The sequence below is a fragment of the Prosopis cineraria genome, unplaced genomic scaffold (genome assembly GCF_029017545.1).
Source record: "Prosopis cineraria cultivar Desert tree isolate PC_DT_omini unplaced genomic scaffold, ASM2901754v1 PC1665, whole genome shotgun sequence".
Taxonomy (NCBI): Eukaryota; Viridiplantae; Streptophyta; class Magnoliopsida; order Fabales; family Fabaceae; genus Prosopis; species Prosopis cineraria.
The window spans coordinates 3434-21521 of NW_026556990.1; the positions used below are offsets into that span (position 1 = coordinate 3434).

An 18088-nucleotide genomic window follows, 5' to 3' on the forward strand; every position below is an offset into this window, starting at 1 on the left:
CTGCACTAAAATTTAAGGGTCTCCGCTTTTCTCATATAGTGAGTTTGCGGTCAACAAATTTCTTGTTCATGTCAATGGAGATTTGATATATTTATGACATAATAGATTATTCACATTGCCCATTAGTGGAGTGAAACTGCATTTTATCAATTATTTCAATTACGAGGTGGAGTGAGCACTGAGCATTGCCGTATGTATTAGAGTTAATTATTGATCATAAATTGGGATAGGGTCACATATGTTTAGTCTCTACTGCATATAATATCTTACACTATTGTACTGATTTGTGAGCCTGAAGCATTTTAAGTAGAATGCCACTGTTTAGTTTTGTTTCTTTTTAACAGAGATTTTAAGTAACTATAAAATCTTTATAAGTTACAAAAATATTATATGTAAAATGCCACTGTTTAGTCTAATATGTTTATATTCCACATTCTGTTTATATGTAAAAAATATTATTTGAAATTACAACTTATAAGTTATAATGTTGTAGAATTTGTAGTGATGTATTATTTTTTTCACAATATTATATATTATGGTGTTGTTAATGTTGACAACTAGAATATATTGTGGATTTGCGGTGTTATATAGTAGTTTTTTTTGGTCAAATTAATGTTTTATTATATATATATATATGCACTTAAATATTAAATTTTATTGAACTATTATGTGATCAGTTTGACCTCAATCTAACAAGTTGATTTATGAGAATCATGAGCTGTTGATTTTTTCAATTGTCCAGTCCAGTTTTTAAAAATATTGGTATAAACACTCTAAGAGGAGTCACTCGTGGTTGTTTAGTCAAATTTCTAGAGGTTTTGACGACTTTCTCGCAAAACTTTCCTACGTTCCTTGTTTCGCTCGTTCGTCCAATGGTTTAGAGATTTCAGAGGTGTCATCACGAAGTCTCTCAATGTCTGAATTGGAATAAGTAGTAGCGGAAGACGACTGTGAAACGACGATTAAGCACTAGAAATATATCTCCTGTGGGTTGTGAAGCTGGGCAATAGGGGAGGAAGTTTTTGAGAGGGTGGTTGAGCTCCAACAAAGCTAGGTGACGGGGGAAGAAGTGTGCTGCAACGAGTTGAGAGCAAGGGAGGAAGGAGGTGGTGACGTGGCAAACATTTTGGGGCTTAATGTGGAAAATTAACGGACATGAGGCATTTTTGACAATGTGGGGAAGGATGCACCTTTGAAGCAAATTCATTATACTCATGCACCATAATTCATTTAAGGACATTAAGTGTAAAAAAAAAAAAGTTTTTGAGTATTTTTGTCCCTTAACTCAATTTTAAAATTAAACTATTCAGCCTCTTTTAATCTTTGCTGGAAAAAAAACTTTCATGACTGACAAATTTTCATTATATCAGATTTATCTTTTTGAAATCACAATAGTAAACATATAGTTACATTTTATCAAAAAAGAATTCTACTGTTGTGCTACACAGCAATTTCCTCTCATATTGGGTGAAACCAATCCATGCCCATGTCAACACAAACATTTTTTGTCACTTACAAGAAAGGATCAAAGGATAAAAATATTTATTAACTTGTTCTTCAAAGGTACTTAGTATTTTTAAGTTAACAAAGGTGCAAGAATATCTATGAATTTATTATAATTAATGAGTGCAACAGTCTTCATTCCATTAAATTTGACTAATGTTCACTAACATGGATCATTAAAAAAAGGAAGCAAACATAATGAGTAAAAATATTCATAAACTTTTTCTCTAGAAGCTTCTAGTATTCTAAAGTGAATAATAATAGTATATGAGTACCCATTAATTTTACAAAGTATGCTAACTTTTCCTAATTCAATAAGCTCTAAATTAATTTTACAAAGGATGCTAACTTTCCCTAATTCAATAAGCTCTATTATTAGAACTTTATGGTCAACATCAAATTATTTTAATGAATTGAAAAGGATTAAAAGCAGTAGTTTGGATCATGCTTGATATGTTAGCTTGAATATGCAAAAAAAAAAAAAGAAAAAAGCTTAAGATAGAACTTGAAATTTTTAAAAATTTTCTTTACATTGAATTATTCAAGCTATCCGAATAAGTTTGAAAAAATTTGTGCCAAACTCGAACTTAAATGAGCTTAACTTAAATACCCAAATTTTTTATTATTAATAAAATTAAATTAAAATTAGATAAAAATTGGAAATCTTAATTTTTTTAAGATAAAGTTGATTCTGATTAAGAAAAAAAAATAAAATAAAATTTAATAATTCAGGCATTCGTGCCAACCCAAATAAGCTATAAAATTAAAGTTGTTGCTGTATGACTTCTTTTATAATTAATGGGCTCCCATACATAATTATTGTTAATTTTAAGATATTAGAAACTCTTAAAAATGTTTTTTTAAGTATTTTTGTACTTTACATTTGTTTTTTTATTTTTTTAACGTTTTATGGTAATAAACGTCATTCAAATTTAATGAAATGAATACTTTTGCACTCATTATAATAAATTCATGGATATTATTATATCTTCATTCATTTAAAAATAGTAAGCATTCTTAAAAAAGGTTGATGAGTATTTTTACTTTTTCTCTAGAAATGCGGCGAAAAGCGAGTGTTGTTGTTGTTTTTTTTCCCCCGACCTGATACCGCAAGTAATATAAAAATTGATTGTCAGTTAAAAATATGCGTGAAAAAAGAAAATAAAAAATTAAATATAAATTTCTTAAACTGGAAGTAACTCTTAATTGATCTTAAGAGGGGGCGGAAGGTATGGATAGCTCACGAAGTCAAAGTAATGATTATGAAAAATGCATGGGACGCGTGACTGGGAATGTTAAACGGTCGACCTCAACAAGCGTCTAACCACGCATCTCTTATTTGAATTTAGATACAGTAATTATATTTAATATAAGTATTAAATGCATATATTAAAATTTAGATTAATAATTATAAATTTATATCTCACTTGAAATTTATTTATCTTAACTGTTAATTTAAATTTTAATAACTTAAATGATACTTGCACTTAATATTTATAGATCTATACTATATATAGTTGTAGAGTCCAAATTTCTTTTATTTTATCCAGGTACCTGCATGTTACTTGGGGTCTGGGGATGTATCGTGTTCAAAATTATAATTAATTATATTAATTTTTTAAAATACATGCACCCACAGTGTGATTAATTAACATATTGAATCACGTCATTTAATATATAGTCCTCCAGCCTAATCACAAATTTTAAACTCGTTTCTTTTTATAAATATTGTGAATCTGAATATTGCCTAACTTTATAATTAACAATGCAATTAGAGAATGGTTATTCCTTGCATTATTGTTTGGCGCCTGCACGATCGTTAATTATCTTATAGAATACATCTGTATTATTAAGAAATATGAGGAAATAGAATGCTCATATATCAACTTACAACAATAGATTAAGGATTATTTTTGTTTTTAAACTACATACAAAAAGTCATAAATGTCACTAAACTAAATTATGGATTAATTCTGTCTCTTAATTTTAAATTTTTTTTTCATCACTCTGCCATTTTCTCACCTTTAGTTGACAGCTAGTGGGCTACATGTTACATTTTTAATATTTTTATTATAAAATATTTGAATTAAAAAGAAAAAATAATCTTTTAAATAGAAATTGAGAAAAAAATGACTATTAACTTAATAAAAAATATTAAAGAATAGTGAGACTTACAAATAACTAATAGATTTAAGTGTTTTTAGATTTAAGTGTTTTTAATAGTAAGATAATGATAAAAAAATTTTAAAATTAAAAGATATGTAACCTTTTATATATAATTAAAAATAAAATGAGCTTTAATTTTACAAAGATTGATTGTTCTATTAAAAAAATATTTGATGATAATCATAAATATAGTCTTGAAAAGAAAGTGGGAAACAAAAAATGACGGGCAGCCTGGCACAAAACATGTTATTTGCCTGACATCAACAGTTTCAACAATTTAGAGCCTTGAAAGAGAAGTTTTTCTTTTAAAAAAAAAAATACGAGAATTCAATTTTGACAAGAGTCATGACACTTTGAAAGAAAAATCAATGATATGAGACCAACATTAGACCAGTTGGTTTGATCGATTAAACCAAAAATCAACTCTAAATTCGATTCGACTGCAACAAAAAACCATCCGACTTGAGAATATCTCAAAAACACACTAAACTGGTCTTGAATCCACCAAAACCAATAGAAAATGGTAGGCCAACTAGTTAAACTGGCCATTTTTTTAAAATTTTTATTTTTTTTAACATTTAAATTTATAAATTACAATTTGTCATATCAATGTGTACCTAGTAAGTATTGATAAATGAGAAAATAAACAAATAAGCTAAAAATATGTATAGAATAGGTATATACTTGTATATTTTAATGTTGTAAATTATAAGCTATGAAATAAGCATATATATTTTGGATTAAAATGATGGAATGTTGATAAATATTATCTTTTTTATTTTATGTTATTTTTTAAAAATTTAAAAATTCACATTTATTAATTATTATTACATATAATTATTTTTTATTTTAAGTATAAATTATTCAAAATATATCAATTTATTTATGATCAGTTGAATCATGCTTTGGCATTTAAATTGTGAACCAATATATCATTTTGTTTCAATTGTCAATAAAATTTGTTTAACATTGAGAAAAATAGTAATGACTACTGCCCATACAAGAATCAATTTCCTTTTTTACCTTGAACACATGTTTTGGCACACTGCTATTAAAAAATTAATGGTTTTTTTTATAAATTATTTTACATAAAAATATATTATTAATTAATCTCTTTTAATTTTATTCCTTTGTAATATTTGATAAATAGGGCAAGAGGCTGCATGTAAGAGGGAAATTGTTAAAAATGATATATTTAATTAGGAAAATTTTGTTGACAATATTAATTATTTAATTATTTTTATTAACAAAAAGGAAAGAAGAGTATTTCCTCCATTAAAAAATGTAAAATATTTTTAAAAAAAATTAAATGTTAAAAAATATAAGATATTTTTAGTTTTTTGAGATGTAATCATTATTTTTTTAAAAAAAATATCTTTATTGATAATGACTTTATATTTATTATAAAATATTTAATAAAAATAAATATAAAAAATAAAATTAATTTAAAAATAAATAATTATTTTATTAAAAAATACAATTTAATTAAAATATTTTATATTTTAAAACGAAAAGAGTGAAAAACTGACTGTGTGGTTTATTTTTAAAAAGAAAAAAGAAAAGGGGATAAAAATACGGCAGTCATGCGGTGGGAGATTTGAAAAGCAAAAGGCCACGTCCAAGCAAGGCCTAGCAGCCTTCCTGTGATTTGATTTGTAAGAGAGAAGAGAATTGGGAAGGTCATCCTGACACCAAACTCTCTTAAATTTCCTCTCACCGCACTGCAACTCCACACTCACTCGGGTCCGGATCCTCTCATCTCTCTTGCGATTCCCCTTCTCTCTTCTCTATCGGCCCTCTCCCCCACCTTCCAAACCCACCACCCCATCATGACGGGCCTCACTCGTAACAATTCTCCATCTCCACCTCAGCCGCTGCCATGGCTTTTTCTTCCTATTCCCCTCCATCAACTCTCCTTCACTTTCATCCATACTTCCTGCATGTCCCCCATATCTCCCTTCCTTCCCCCATTCAAACACCCTCCAATTTTCCCACAGGTTTCTCTCTCTCTCTCTCTCTCTCTCTCTCGCAATCTCGTTCGTTACCTTTATTATTTATTGTGATTCGGCTTTCAGGGTTTCGCTCCACCGCCTGAGCAGGCTACAGCCACGCCGTATGCTACCATCGACAACTATGGCGCCTATCGTTTTGCCCTGTCTGGTTGCGGATTTTACGGTGTTGGGCCATGCTTCGTCGGACCTTACGGGTATCTGTGCCTTCTACCTATTCAACTTCAACTCAAGGTGATGAATCAAATTGACCTCTTCTATCCAGCGACATGCCTGCTTTCTTTTGTTTTTGTCCCTTTCATCTTTTAAGTTACGAAACTGAGGGACGCCCATTGGTTTGATGGTTTGAAGGTCCATGGGCGTTTGCAAACGGGGACGTCGATGGAACAGCAGGAGCAGCGCAACCGCATTTCGGCTTCTCAACCGAGGATCGTCGAGCTGGAGAGCCGCGGGACCGGTGTGTTTCATCCCCCAGATCACAACCATGTACCCAGGAACAAGAAACGCGCAAGGAAAAGAGGTGGTTACTGTCCCTATACATGTATGTTGTATGTGTCTGTAATTTGTCCATATAAGTTCGTCACGCATCTCTATATCGGCGCTATTAATGTTTCAGAGTTTTGTGCATGATTGCTTGCTTTAACCATTATAATTATTTAGCGAGTAACGCCAAACTGGGTTCACATTTTGAACAAGGCAACCTTTTCGAAACATCCTACGTTATTCATTTACAGACGCGTGAACATGATTTCATTTTTCCTGGTTTCTGTTTCACTGATCTACGGTTCGTGGGGACCGGCGACGTGGATTTCTATTACTTGTTAGTTGTGATAGATATATATGTATATTGTTGAATTGTTGGCTGTGAAAGCTATTCGGAGGATGCAAGTGCGGTATATGGCAACGCCGAGCTTTCAAATGTATTAACTTCAGGGTACTTAATTATTTGCATTGATAGATTTGTATGTATAGCTGCATGTCGGGGGTTAATCATGAGAGATTTGAAAATGGAAAGTGTGGGGCAGGAAAGAGGAATGAGAACGGAGGTGTAGAAAAGACAGCAGAGAGCAGCACAAAGTCGGCGGAAGAGGGAAGGCTGGAGAAACAGGCGGAGGAGGAGGAATGCCCTCGATCTCAACCGGACTATGACGTGGTCTTGCCCAGCGAGTGGCCATACTGATGATTCCAACATCATCTCATCTCCTTCTCAACCGTGCCTCTGTTCATCCTATGCAACCAGTATTCTAAACCAATAAGAGGTTCATGTATGTTTATTCAACTGGATGATCTATATACATCATTAAACTTCTATGATGAATCTCAGTTCCTTTTATTTTCTTTTTTTTTTTAAAATATACCTACCTCAGTTCTTACACACACACACACACACACACGTGTGTGTCCTTAATATTATTGCCCATCTGTTCATATATCTCCGGCCCTCCTCTCTCTCTCCCTCTCTCTCTCCTCTCTATATGTATGCGGATCTGCAAATATCAGTAAAGTCAAGCAATTAAAATACATTTTATTATCACGACTTAATTAGCCGATGAACGTGAAACAAAGACTTGGTCACTGTATCTTAAATCTTCTTCTAATCTTTAGAATCCTGACATTCAATTTTTACAATATTTTTTCCCGTCTAAAAGTTACTTAGTTAATATCAAATAATTAAATCCTAATTATTGGATTGATGTGAATATGAGGAGTAGATCTGATTGGAGTAAAATTTTTCCCGTGACTACTTGGTAGTGTGGCAATGATTTTGGTGTAATAAAGCCTTATTTGATTGTGATTTTGTGATGTCTGAAAACCCTGCAGGCATTATAAAACATTTTGTCTGGGAATTGGATAATTTAATATGTGGTGGATTATCTATTATTGTTTAAAAAACTGTTATTGATGTTAGATGGTCTTGTCCTCTTTTAGGGTGGTTAAAATTGAATTTTGATGGTGTGGCAAAGAGTAACTTAAGTATGGCTGGGTGTGATAGTCTGCTAGGGAATAATCATGGACACTAGGTGGCTAGATTTTGTAAGAAAATTGGTGATTGTTCTACTATAAATGCTGAATTATAGGATGTTCTTTGGGATGTAAGGTTGGTAAAGGAGCTGTTAATGAAAAATTTAATCATTGAAGAAGATTTAGCTATTGTCTTATTAATGTTGAAAAATGCTTGGGTGGAGAAGAAATCTAATAGTATATTTCTTGATGATATATGTAGAGTTCTTGATTTCTTTAGAAATATTGTATTTTGTCATATATATATATATATATAGAGGGAAGGCAACCAACGTATGAATTGACTTGCTAATTACAGTTTTTTACATAATTTTTTGTTTATTCATTTGTAGGATCCTCTCCATTCTTTACAGAGCTTACTGTATAATAACCCTTTGGGCGTTGCTCACTCAAGAAGAGTTTTAGTAATGGAATAGTAATGGAATAAAATAGAGTTTTGCCACATTCACCAAGAAAGAAAGAAAGAAAGAGATTCAAATAGTGAAACTGTGAGACCGATACATGCGCGCTTTCCACGTACATGAGTTTCAAGAGTATATTTTGAAGCATAATTAATCCTTTCCACGAAAATTCAGAAAGTTTTGAATAGAATTTCTCCCTTGAAACAACCCACCAAGTGATAATAATGAAATACAATTATTAAGAAATGATTTTATTTTAAAAATCTAATATATTATATCAACAATTAGCGTAATAAATAAATAAATGTATATAACTATATATAGCAATATACAAGTACAAGATATGTTATGATGTCAAACGGCTCGCTTGTATCAAATGTACAACACCCTTAAGATTAATTATCTTGCTTCTATAGGATTGGATGGGAGGTTGCGGTGGCATTTCATTGCTTTCCCCTTTGTTCATGCTTTATCTTAGCATCACCTTACCGAATTCTTCCAAATTAAAATCCCTCTCTTTTAATTATAAATGCGCACACAACACGCACCAGCCAACCCGCAACTTGAAACATTAAATGATCCCCACATAACATTTGCTGCAGGGTGACACTTTACACCACTTAGAACCCCTTTTTACACAGCTTGAACGTAATTTTAATTTTTACATTGTTCAAACATCCGGTGTAAAAAATCAAACATATAACAGATACGTGATAAGTAAAAAAGAAGGCACTTTTTACACCAATAATCTTTATAACCGGTGTTTGAATTTACAAATAAAGTATTTTCATCTTCATATGAATTACGTAATATAAATTTATTGAAATTAATTTGAAATTCCAGTCCTTGATTTCCTGGCGCAGTCTGAGATTTAGAAAGTTCATTATTCTAACTGTGTCACGATCAAGACTAAAATTAAAAGTAAAGATGACCATTTAACAATTACTACAAAAAATAAGGTTTCTTGAAGTTTAAACATTGAAGCCACTCCTCCAGCTTTTAATATGAAGTGAAAAGAAATGGCAGGGAAAGGTAGCTCGGAACCACAAGCGGTCTCACAAAGAACGTAGCGGATGGATTCCATATAGAGAGAGTTTCAATAAAATTTTCTCAACCATACTTAATTACATATAAAGCTCATCAATTTTTAAAATTTTATTACAGTCTGAGGTATTAATTTAACATTAATTTTTTTAAAAAAATGATAAAATTACTCTTCATTTAAATTAATATCAAGACCATCCTACTTCACTTGTTTATTTTTCTAGAATAAAATAAAATAAAAGTCTAATAATAAATAAGTGAAGTAAAATAATGAATAATTAAAATAGAATAATTAACAATAATATGTAAGTAAATAAATAATATACAGTATAAAAAATAACAAGTTGTCTAAAGATCATTTAAATACTTAAAATGAAAATAAGTTAAATAAGACAATTAATAATATTTTATAAATAAATAAATAAATATAGTATGATAATTAATAAGTGAAATAGGAAAGTTTTGATAGTAATTTAAAGTAGAGGTAATTTTGTCATTTTCCTTTAAAATTTAATATTAAATTATTATCCTGGACTATGTTGAAATTTAAAAATTTAAAAATTTTAAATGTAAATAAGTTTAATTAAGGGTCCTTTATTGACATTCTCCCTTCCATATAACCACCGGACCCGCTAGTGGGCTCGTGCTATTCTCTCCAACGCCTTTGGGTTCGTCGGGGGAGGAAGGACGGAAAGTGGAACAGCAACTGTCGAATTTCGAAATAAAAGGGATTTGGCGAATATTGATTCATCACTGGCCTCTTCTATCTTAGTTTTCCTCGGGATCCAACAAGGACGCGAAAGTGTGAGAAAATCCGGGATGAGCGATGGGGATCCCTCAAGCAATGGATTTTCTCAAGGACAGAGCAGCATTTGTGAGGGATTCACTGCATAAGAGCCAGACCATTACCGACAACATGGTCGCCATTCTCGGTTCTTTTGATCACCGCCTCTCCGCCCTTGAGACCGCTATGCGTCCTACTCAGGTGGACTTTCCTCTTCCTCTGTTTTCTTTTCCACCCATCAATGTAAGGTGCTGTGAAACGTCTATACAGAATGCTCACAATCAATTATTGATTTCCTCGCTTGAAACAACGTTTATTATGTGGTAAAGCATAAGGAGGTGTACTAACAAGTTTTTCTTCCCCATTGTATTGTTAATCCCTGTTTTTCTTTCTTTCTCGAGCTAAGATGATCTGGCGATTTCAGTTGGATAAAGAGTGACTTGGGTTTTACCTCAATTTTCCTTTTCCTTAATGCATTCTGGCATTTGGTAGATAAAAACACACTCGATTCGAAGGGCGCATGAAAACATTGACAAGACACTAAAAGCTGCTGAGGTCATCTTGATGCATTTCGACCTGTCCCGCAAGGTAGGCCTCTATTTTTGTTTGCATGTAATTTACTTACCCCCAACACACACACACACACACTCTCTCTCTCTCTCTCTGTATACGCACCCCAATCCCGCAAGTTAAAGCCTCTGTTTTAATATATGCCTGTATGTTGCAATTGATGGCCTTTAAAACAGTCTTTTATCATAATACTTCTATTTTTTCCAGCGATGAATTTGACGGACATTTAATTTCCTTCTCCCCCTTTTCAAGGTTCCATGTATTCGTATTAAAGTCGCTTAATATCTTCCACTTCATAATAAAAATTCAGTACTGAGCTTCCCACTTATCCATTTTGGCATTAGTCATCTTCAATTTGCATCACTTATTCAAACCACTGCACTAGAGGGACGATCGATGAGTACTATTTATTTTTTTCCTCATGACTTTCATTTCAATCTTCTTAGTAGCTAAATGCTACAAGTTTTGCTGATTTTTAATCCAAATTCAATATTAGGCGGAGGCAAAAATATTGAGAGGGCCACACGAAGATCTTGAAAGCTATTTAGAAGCAATTGATCAGCTTAGATCCATTGTTAATTTCTTCAGCAACTATAAGAGTATGAAAAATACAGATACCGTCCTGAATCATGCGAACAATTTACTTTCTAAAGCTATCTCGAAGTTGGAAGACGAGTTCAGAAATCTCTTGACAAATTACAGGTCACATTTCTCAGATTTACGTAATCTATCTTTCTCTTTCCTATCCTCTCCCTGCACGCATGCTGATTCATATGTGTTTCGTTCCGTGTCTCTAAAATTTTTTAAGCTGGAAAGAACCGAATGATAAAGGAAAGATGTGATAAAGACTTTAGACGAGGACCAAATGTATACATTCTGTTACTTTCGCTTGTTTTTGTTTATGTGTTGATTTTTTTGTGGTTGAATTTGGCCATGAAACTTTAAAGTTAATTGCCATCAGGAGGATTCCTTGTCACAAACACACACACACACACACACACACACATTAATTATAAAAAAAAGTTGATTGGTCTTCGGTTTTCGATTCTAAAGGCACTCAGCATGATCATTGTTCATCTGCAACTCATTGCAAAATTCCAAATTGTAGTTTAATTTACTACATATTAGTGCCTATTGAACTTTGGCGAGAACAGGTAAAACCTCTTTATTTATTTCTCACTTATAAAATAAGCTATCTTCTTCATATGAATGTTGGTTCCTATGTAAATCTCACTTTAGAAACTGGAATGATAGCTGGTGTATTATTGGATCCTAAAACGTCTATCATGACAAAATTTTAAACAAAATGAGTGTGAATATCAGCAAGCCTGTGGAACCTGATCGCCTTTTTGACTGCTTGCCAAACTCTCTGAGGCCATCAACTACTGGACAACAAGGCGAGGGTGGTGGCAAAAGTCATTCTGAAAGCCAGAAAAATACCCTGGAAAAGCCTGTTTTCACACTTCCAACCTTGATTCCACCCAGAGTTCTGCCTTTGCTACATGATTTGGCACTACAAATGGTTCAAGCTGGCCATCAGCAACAGCTTTTTCGAATTTACAGGTAACTTCGTCTCTTCTTGTCCATTTAATAAAATGAACCTTACTTCTTTTCAAGTTGAATCTGGGGGACCTCTTGTCACAGAGTTAGGATATCTCCTCTTTTTCTTGTCCGATTCTTTTTTCGCCAGACTCTTTCCAAACTAGTTCCAAGCAAATTTTCACTGCATAAAAGTATATATATTTACACATACACATACACATGCGTACAATGAATTAGATTGATAAAATTAACCTTAGAAAAGCAAAAAATCATGACTAGTAAATTTTTGTAATTACAAAAAATCATGTTTAATTGTAAAAAGTCTGTCCATGCACTTCTTCCAAATTCTATTTAAATATAGTAATTTTGTGATTCAAAATATGCAGGGACACCCGTGCTGCAGTCCTGGAACAGAGCCTTAGGAAGTTAGGTATAGAGAGGCTCAGCAAAGATGACGTTCAGAAAATGCAGTGGGAAGTTTTGGAGGCTAAGATTGGAAATTGGATTCACTACATGCGGATTGCTGTAAGGATGAATATAATATTCCATGTTAATTGCTCTGGACTTTTTTTTCACGCATCTTCCTATTTTTGCTTGAACAGATCAAATTGCTATTTTCTGGGGAGAAGAAAATCTGTGATCAAATATTTGAGGGGGTTGAATCTTTGAGATCTCAATGTTTTGCTGAAGTTACTGCTAACAGTGTGGCTATGCTTCTTAGTTTTGGAGAGGCTATTGCAAAAAGCAAAAGATCTCCAGAAAAATTATTTGTTCTGCTGGATATGTATGAGATAATGAGAGAACTTCAATCGGAGGTATGGTCAGTTTATATTTCAAGACCACAGTTTTCATAGTTTCTGTTCAGGTTTTCATTCCGAATCTAATGACACTAACTGCAAGAGGTCTGACAAGGGATTGAGACTCAAGATATCAATATTGTTGTTATTTTATGCTTTTAGCTATCTATTAGGATTTCACGATTCCCCAGACCTCAGATGGGTATGAAGAAAATGTGTTATTCCTAGACAAATGAATCCACAAATTAAGAACTTTTCCTAGACCAACCAACCAAATGAAAGCAAAGAGGGAGGTAAAAAACGGTGATTTGACGATGAAGACTATTGATTTTAGTAACATCTATTATAAAATTTACACCATGGAATTGGAGCACAATATAATAAGTAGTTGCTAAAGCCTCTACCTTTAGGTTGGCCTCATGCCGGTGGTAAGCTTATGCCTGACACATTGACAGGAAAGAGGTGAAGTGATATTGGTTTTAGGTTAGGGATGTGGTTTGAGAGTTGAGACGCTTACCTCCTACTTTGAAGCTTACTATTTTTTTAATGTATTTTTTTCTCTTTTCTATGTTCATGGTGTATGGGAGGCAGATTGAGACAATTTTTGGAAGCAAAGCTTGCATGGAAATGCGGGATACTGCATTGAGTTTGACCAAGCGGCTAGCTCAGACAGCCCAAGAAACGTTTGGTGACTTCGAGGAAGCAGTTGAGAAGGATGCCACTAAGACTACTGTACTAGATGGAACTGTCCATCCTCTAACTAGCTACGTGATCAATTACGTGAAATTTCTCTATGAGTAAGTGATCAGTTTGCCTTTAGGTTTCTTGGAGCTGCCATTTGTTTGTTTGATAGATTTATGTCTTTATGCATATATGTCCCCTTTTCCATTTCCTTTTTTTTTTTTCCTGTTAGCGGCTTTCTGCTATAGTTTTCTTCATGTCCATAACTCATAAAATATGGCAGTTGACCCAGGGTTATGTACACTCTTCTATTTTTCTTAATTTTTACTCGTTATGCAATTTTGAAAATATTCGCCTCCTGAAAATAATGTTTGTTTCCTGTTTAGGGGATTTAAATCCTTGCATATTGTATTTGAAATTCGGGCATGCTTTCTCATTCATTCCAGCTATGGTAGCCTTTTCCCTTCATTCCCTCGTGATTTTGTTGATTGAGAGGATTGTAAATCATCGACTCACTTCTCCCGTTTATACCTTGCCTTTTCCAGTTCTATTTGTAGTTGAGTTTTTAACTTGTTTTTTCCTCCCCGCGGACACCGAATGTGCACAGTTATCAATCAACTTTGAAACAACTTTTTCAAGAATTTGATGCTGGTGATCCAGAAGAGCAGTTAGCATCTGTAACAACAAGAATTATGCAGGCACTTCAAAATAATTTGGATGGAAAATCAAAACAGTATAAGGATCCTGCGTTGACCCAGTTGTTTCTTATGAATAATATCCACTACATTGTCAGATCCGTAAGAAGGTTTGTTGAATAAAAGATTGGAAGGTTCAGTTTCTATCCGGATCCGTTGTCATTCTGAATACTGTACTTGCAGGTCAGAGGCAAAAGAAATGTTGGGGGATGACTGGGTGCAGATACACAGAAGAATTGTGCAGCAGCATGCAAATCAGTATAAAAGAATCTCGTGGGCAAAGGTTAATTTATCAAATTTATGAATGTTTGTGATGCAGCATCTCTTTTTTTTTTTTGGTTACTCTCTCTCTCTCTCTCTCTATGTATGTATATATATTATGAGCATAAATTACATAATTGACCTCTTGGTTCATATCTAGATATATATCTTCACTACGCTTCTCCTCTAAGGAGGTCTTGAGTGCTGGAAATTTGAGAAGAAACTGACACTTTTGCTCCTTGGTCTGATATATTAACTTCCCGATTTATTTTTAATTATTTTTATTTATGTTGATTGATCTGTATGGGAAGGTTGTTCATTTGTATATTGTATGGTCAATGATTGAATTTTTTGAAATTATATCGCCATACAGTTGTGGTACCGAAGGAACCAAAATGTTAGTTTTTTATACTTCGTCATAGAATGCATTCTTATCAAAAAATGCTATTGTTTCTTATATAAAATTATGCTGGCTCATTGTTTTTGAGTTGTATGGCAACATGTTTGTTGATTCTACTTGATGTCTCGTGGGATAATGATCAAGCTGCTTATTGTATTTACTGGTTTAGGATTGCAGTCCTTATCCCTTAAAATGGGCATTATGATGATAATTAGAATAATGTTGACTTTACCTGAGGCTGGATGACAAAGGTCGACACAGTCAGTAACTGCGGATTTATGATCCTGCAGATATTACAGTGCCTCACTGTCCAAGGAGCTAATTCATCAGGTGGGGGTGGAGATAGCAATAGTGGAGTTTCCAGAGCTTCAATAAAAGATAGGTTCAAGACTTTTAATGTTCAATTTGAGGAGCTCCATCAAAGACAATCTCAATGGACAGTTCCTGATAGCGAGTTGCGCGAATCTCTAAGGTTGGCCGTTGCTGAAGTGCTTTTGCCCGCCTATAGATCTTTCATTAAACGTTTTGGGTACGTTTTTATGAGGATGTATTTTGTTTCCACTCTTCTAACCCATCTAAAATACACCCCACTGCTTGTTTATGATATTGTATTTAAACTTTCAGGCCTATGATAGAGAATGGCAAAAATCCTCAGAAGTACATAAAATACTCTCCCGAGAATCTTGAGCAAATGCTGGGTGAATTTTTTGAAAGCAAGACATGGAATGAACAAAAGCGGTGAATAGTAGCACACTTCATGTTTTAACATTCTAGGCGCTTAGTTACTACGATTGATCAGTAATAATGTAGTCATCAAATTGTCCCTTGTTCGTTCCCTGTTATCCTTATCCGCCATGGTAGTGCCAATCTTCTTTTTGGCCATGAAATATTCCTTTATCATTAACAGCATCACAATCAATTTACTATACAATGTATGACATCACTGTCAGCGCCTAACACTGTAACTAAAATTAGGATATGATCTCTACGCACAAAAAATAAAAAGATATGACACAAAAGACAAGCGAGCACAACAAATAATAGCAACATATGAATGAACACACAGGATCAAGCATCAATCAACTCCTACGCGAGTATTGTGACAGCATGCCTTTTGCATGCCCAAATCAATTAGACAAAACCAAACGGTGTGGTAGTTGTGAATCTTGCTTGTCCATGCCCAACCCTTTTGTGGCATGATGTTACGTCTCACATTAAAAAGACTTTTGCTTGTCCATGCCCAACACACATTAAAAAAATAAAAAAATATAAACAAGTAATAAATTGAATTAGAGAAGGCTAAGCATGAAGGGGGCTCATGAAGGTGTTAAAACGTAATTATGTATCTATATATGTAAAATACTTCAACATCATACATCATTATATGTTTGAATATATGTAATGATTTCTATATATTGTAATAAAGGAGTATTAATGAGTTTAAGGGGTATTTTAGTTACTCAGAACCTGAATGTAAAGTCTATAGTTATGTGCATTAAGAGTTTCATATTTAGAGTGATTAGTTTTTCTTTTCATTTTTTCAATATATATTTAATTTATTTTTAGTAACTAACGAGACATAAATATTTACTTGATTGTTATAACTATCTTTATATTACTTTAAAAATTCTTATTTCAAAATCAAAATACTTATATCTATATATATAAAATGTTGAAATATACATTATAAATATGCCCATACTTATATCTTAAAATTTCAAAAATTTTTCGTATTACCATATCATGCTTTATTGTATTAGATACTCATACCCATATTTATACTACTATTTCCACTCATACTAATCAAAAGGAGAGATAATATTGCTTAGAGTGTAATACCTCAACATCCTCTTAAGTCCAACACATAGACCAGTCAAGAACACTAAGACATTTATTAATTTATTTCGATGAAGGTTATAATCTTTTAACATTCGATCGTCTAGAACAGTTAAAATTTTAAGCCTCCTAATAGTGTACATTTGCTAAACTCATTAATTTTATATTTTGAAAATGAAGACTCAAATGGTTCCTCGTCTTGTAGTGTTCTTTCCAGATCTGATTCCATAAATTCTACTTCCCAAAACAAACTCGTTCATCCAGGCGAGAAGCAACTCTTTCTTATATTATAATCAGTTGATCACCAGCGCGTTACACGAAATGTCATTTTTATAAATTCTCTTAAGTGTTAAACAACGGTAATTAATACATACTAAGTAGTTATACGAGTAAAACAATTAAAAGAAATAACTTCTTGATCAATAAATAATAGTATGTAATAACCCAAACAAAGAAAAAGATAGGGGAATAACATGATCATAAATAAATTTTAACACAAAATAAAATGGATGCAGCAATTTGTTACACAAAATAAAGAAAGATAGATAAAAATTTTAAAAAAAAATTAGAAGTACAAGACCTCAAGGAATGGGTGGTTGCCATACTTAAATTAGATTATTAAAAATCTCTTTATACTTCACTCTTCTAGTTTTTTTTTACAGCACTTCTAACGTATTTCATCAAAATTAAAAAAAACTTTAAAATGTATTAACTTTATTTAAAAATTTAATAATTTTTTAATGTTGTCTCTATTAAATATACATACTTTAATAATATATTTTATTTTTTTAATATTCAATGAAGGTCAAATAAAAAAATTTACAATAAAAATTTAATAAAATGACTTATAAATAAAATAAAAAAAATCTTCTCTCTTTATATTTTAAACAAGACCAGAGAGTGTAGCATGTCCAGAGGAGAAACTCTTTCTTATATTATAATTATAATAGAACATGTAGAGCATATTTTAAAGAGTAGAAGACAACATGCTGCCAAGTGCCAATCATTTCACCTAATTTTATATTAGATAGGAACTTCAGCATACAGGTGGGTCAAAATTCAAATTCAACCTTGCTTCTATTATAAGAATCTGATTTGTAATTGTAATTGTAAATTCATTATGATGCGTGTATAGGAGTTGATAATACGGGTATTAGGAAGTTGTAGGTGGAGAATGGGATGATTTTGATATTTTGAGATGAAAAAGAGTAGACAACTAATTATTAATTTTAAAAGAGCAGTAAAAGAACATTAAAGTGACCAGCTTTTAATATCGGACCTTAAGGGGAAAAAGGAGTTGACCTGACAATATTCCTAACGTGGCTGTTTGGCCATTTATGAATGGTTAAAAATAAATAAGGAAAAGCAAAACATGGT

The 18088-nt window shown here is 32.4% G+C and overlaps 1 protein-coding gene across 1 annotated transcript; it reads left to right on the forward strand.

The window, feature by feature from the left end:
- The first annotated feature begins 9884 nt into the window (after positions 1 to 9884).
- On the forward strand, positions 9885 to 15806 carry LOC129300589 (exocyst complex component EXO70A1-like). The gene is made up of 11 exons (XM_054939158.1): positions 9885 to 10130; positions 10422 to 10517; positions 10996 to 11201; positions 11823 to 12062; positions 12428 to 12566; positions 12644 to 12856; positions 13430 to 13635; positions 14127 to 14324; positions 14398 to 14497; positions 15166 to 15404; positions 15500 to 15806. The coding sequence occupies exons 1-11, from the start codon at positions 9972 to 9974 to the stop codon at positions 15615 to 15617; spliced, it is 1914 nt and encodes a 637-aa protein (XP_054795133.1). The 5' UTR covers positions 9885 to 9971; the 3' UTR covers positions 15618 to 15806.
- Positions 15807 to 18088: the final 2282 nt, after the last annotated feature.

Excerpts from the sequence above, each read along its gene's own strand:
- LOC129300589 (XM_054939158.1), top strand. The coding sequence starts at position 9,972 with ATGGGGATCCCTCAAGCAATGGATTTTCTCAAGGACAGAGCAGCATTT. Across the intron at positions 12,063-12,427 it reads CAGCTTTTTCGAATTTACAG|GGACACCCGTGCTGCAGTCC; the intron begins GTAACTTCGTCT and ends CAAAATATGCAG. Across the intron at positions 15,405-15,499 it reads TCTTTCATTAAACGTTTTGG|GCCTATGATAGAGAATGGCA; the intron begins GTACGTTTTTAT and ends TTAAACTTTCAG.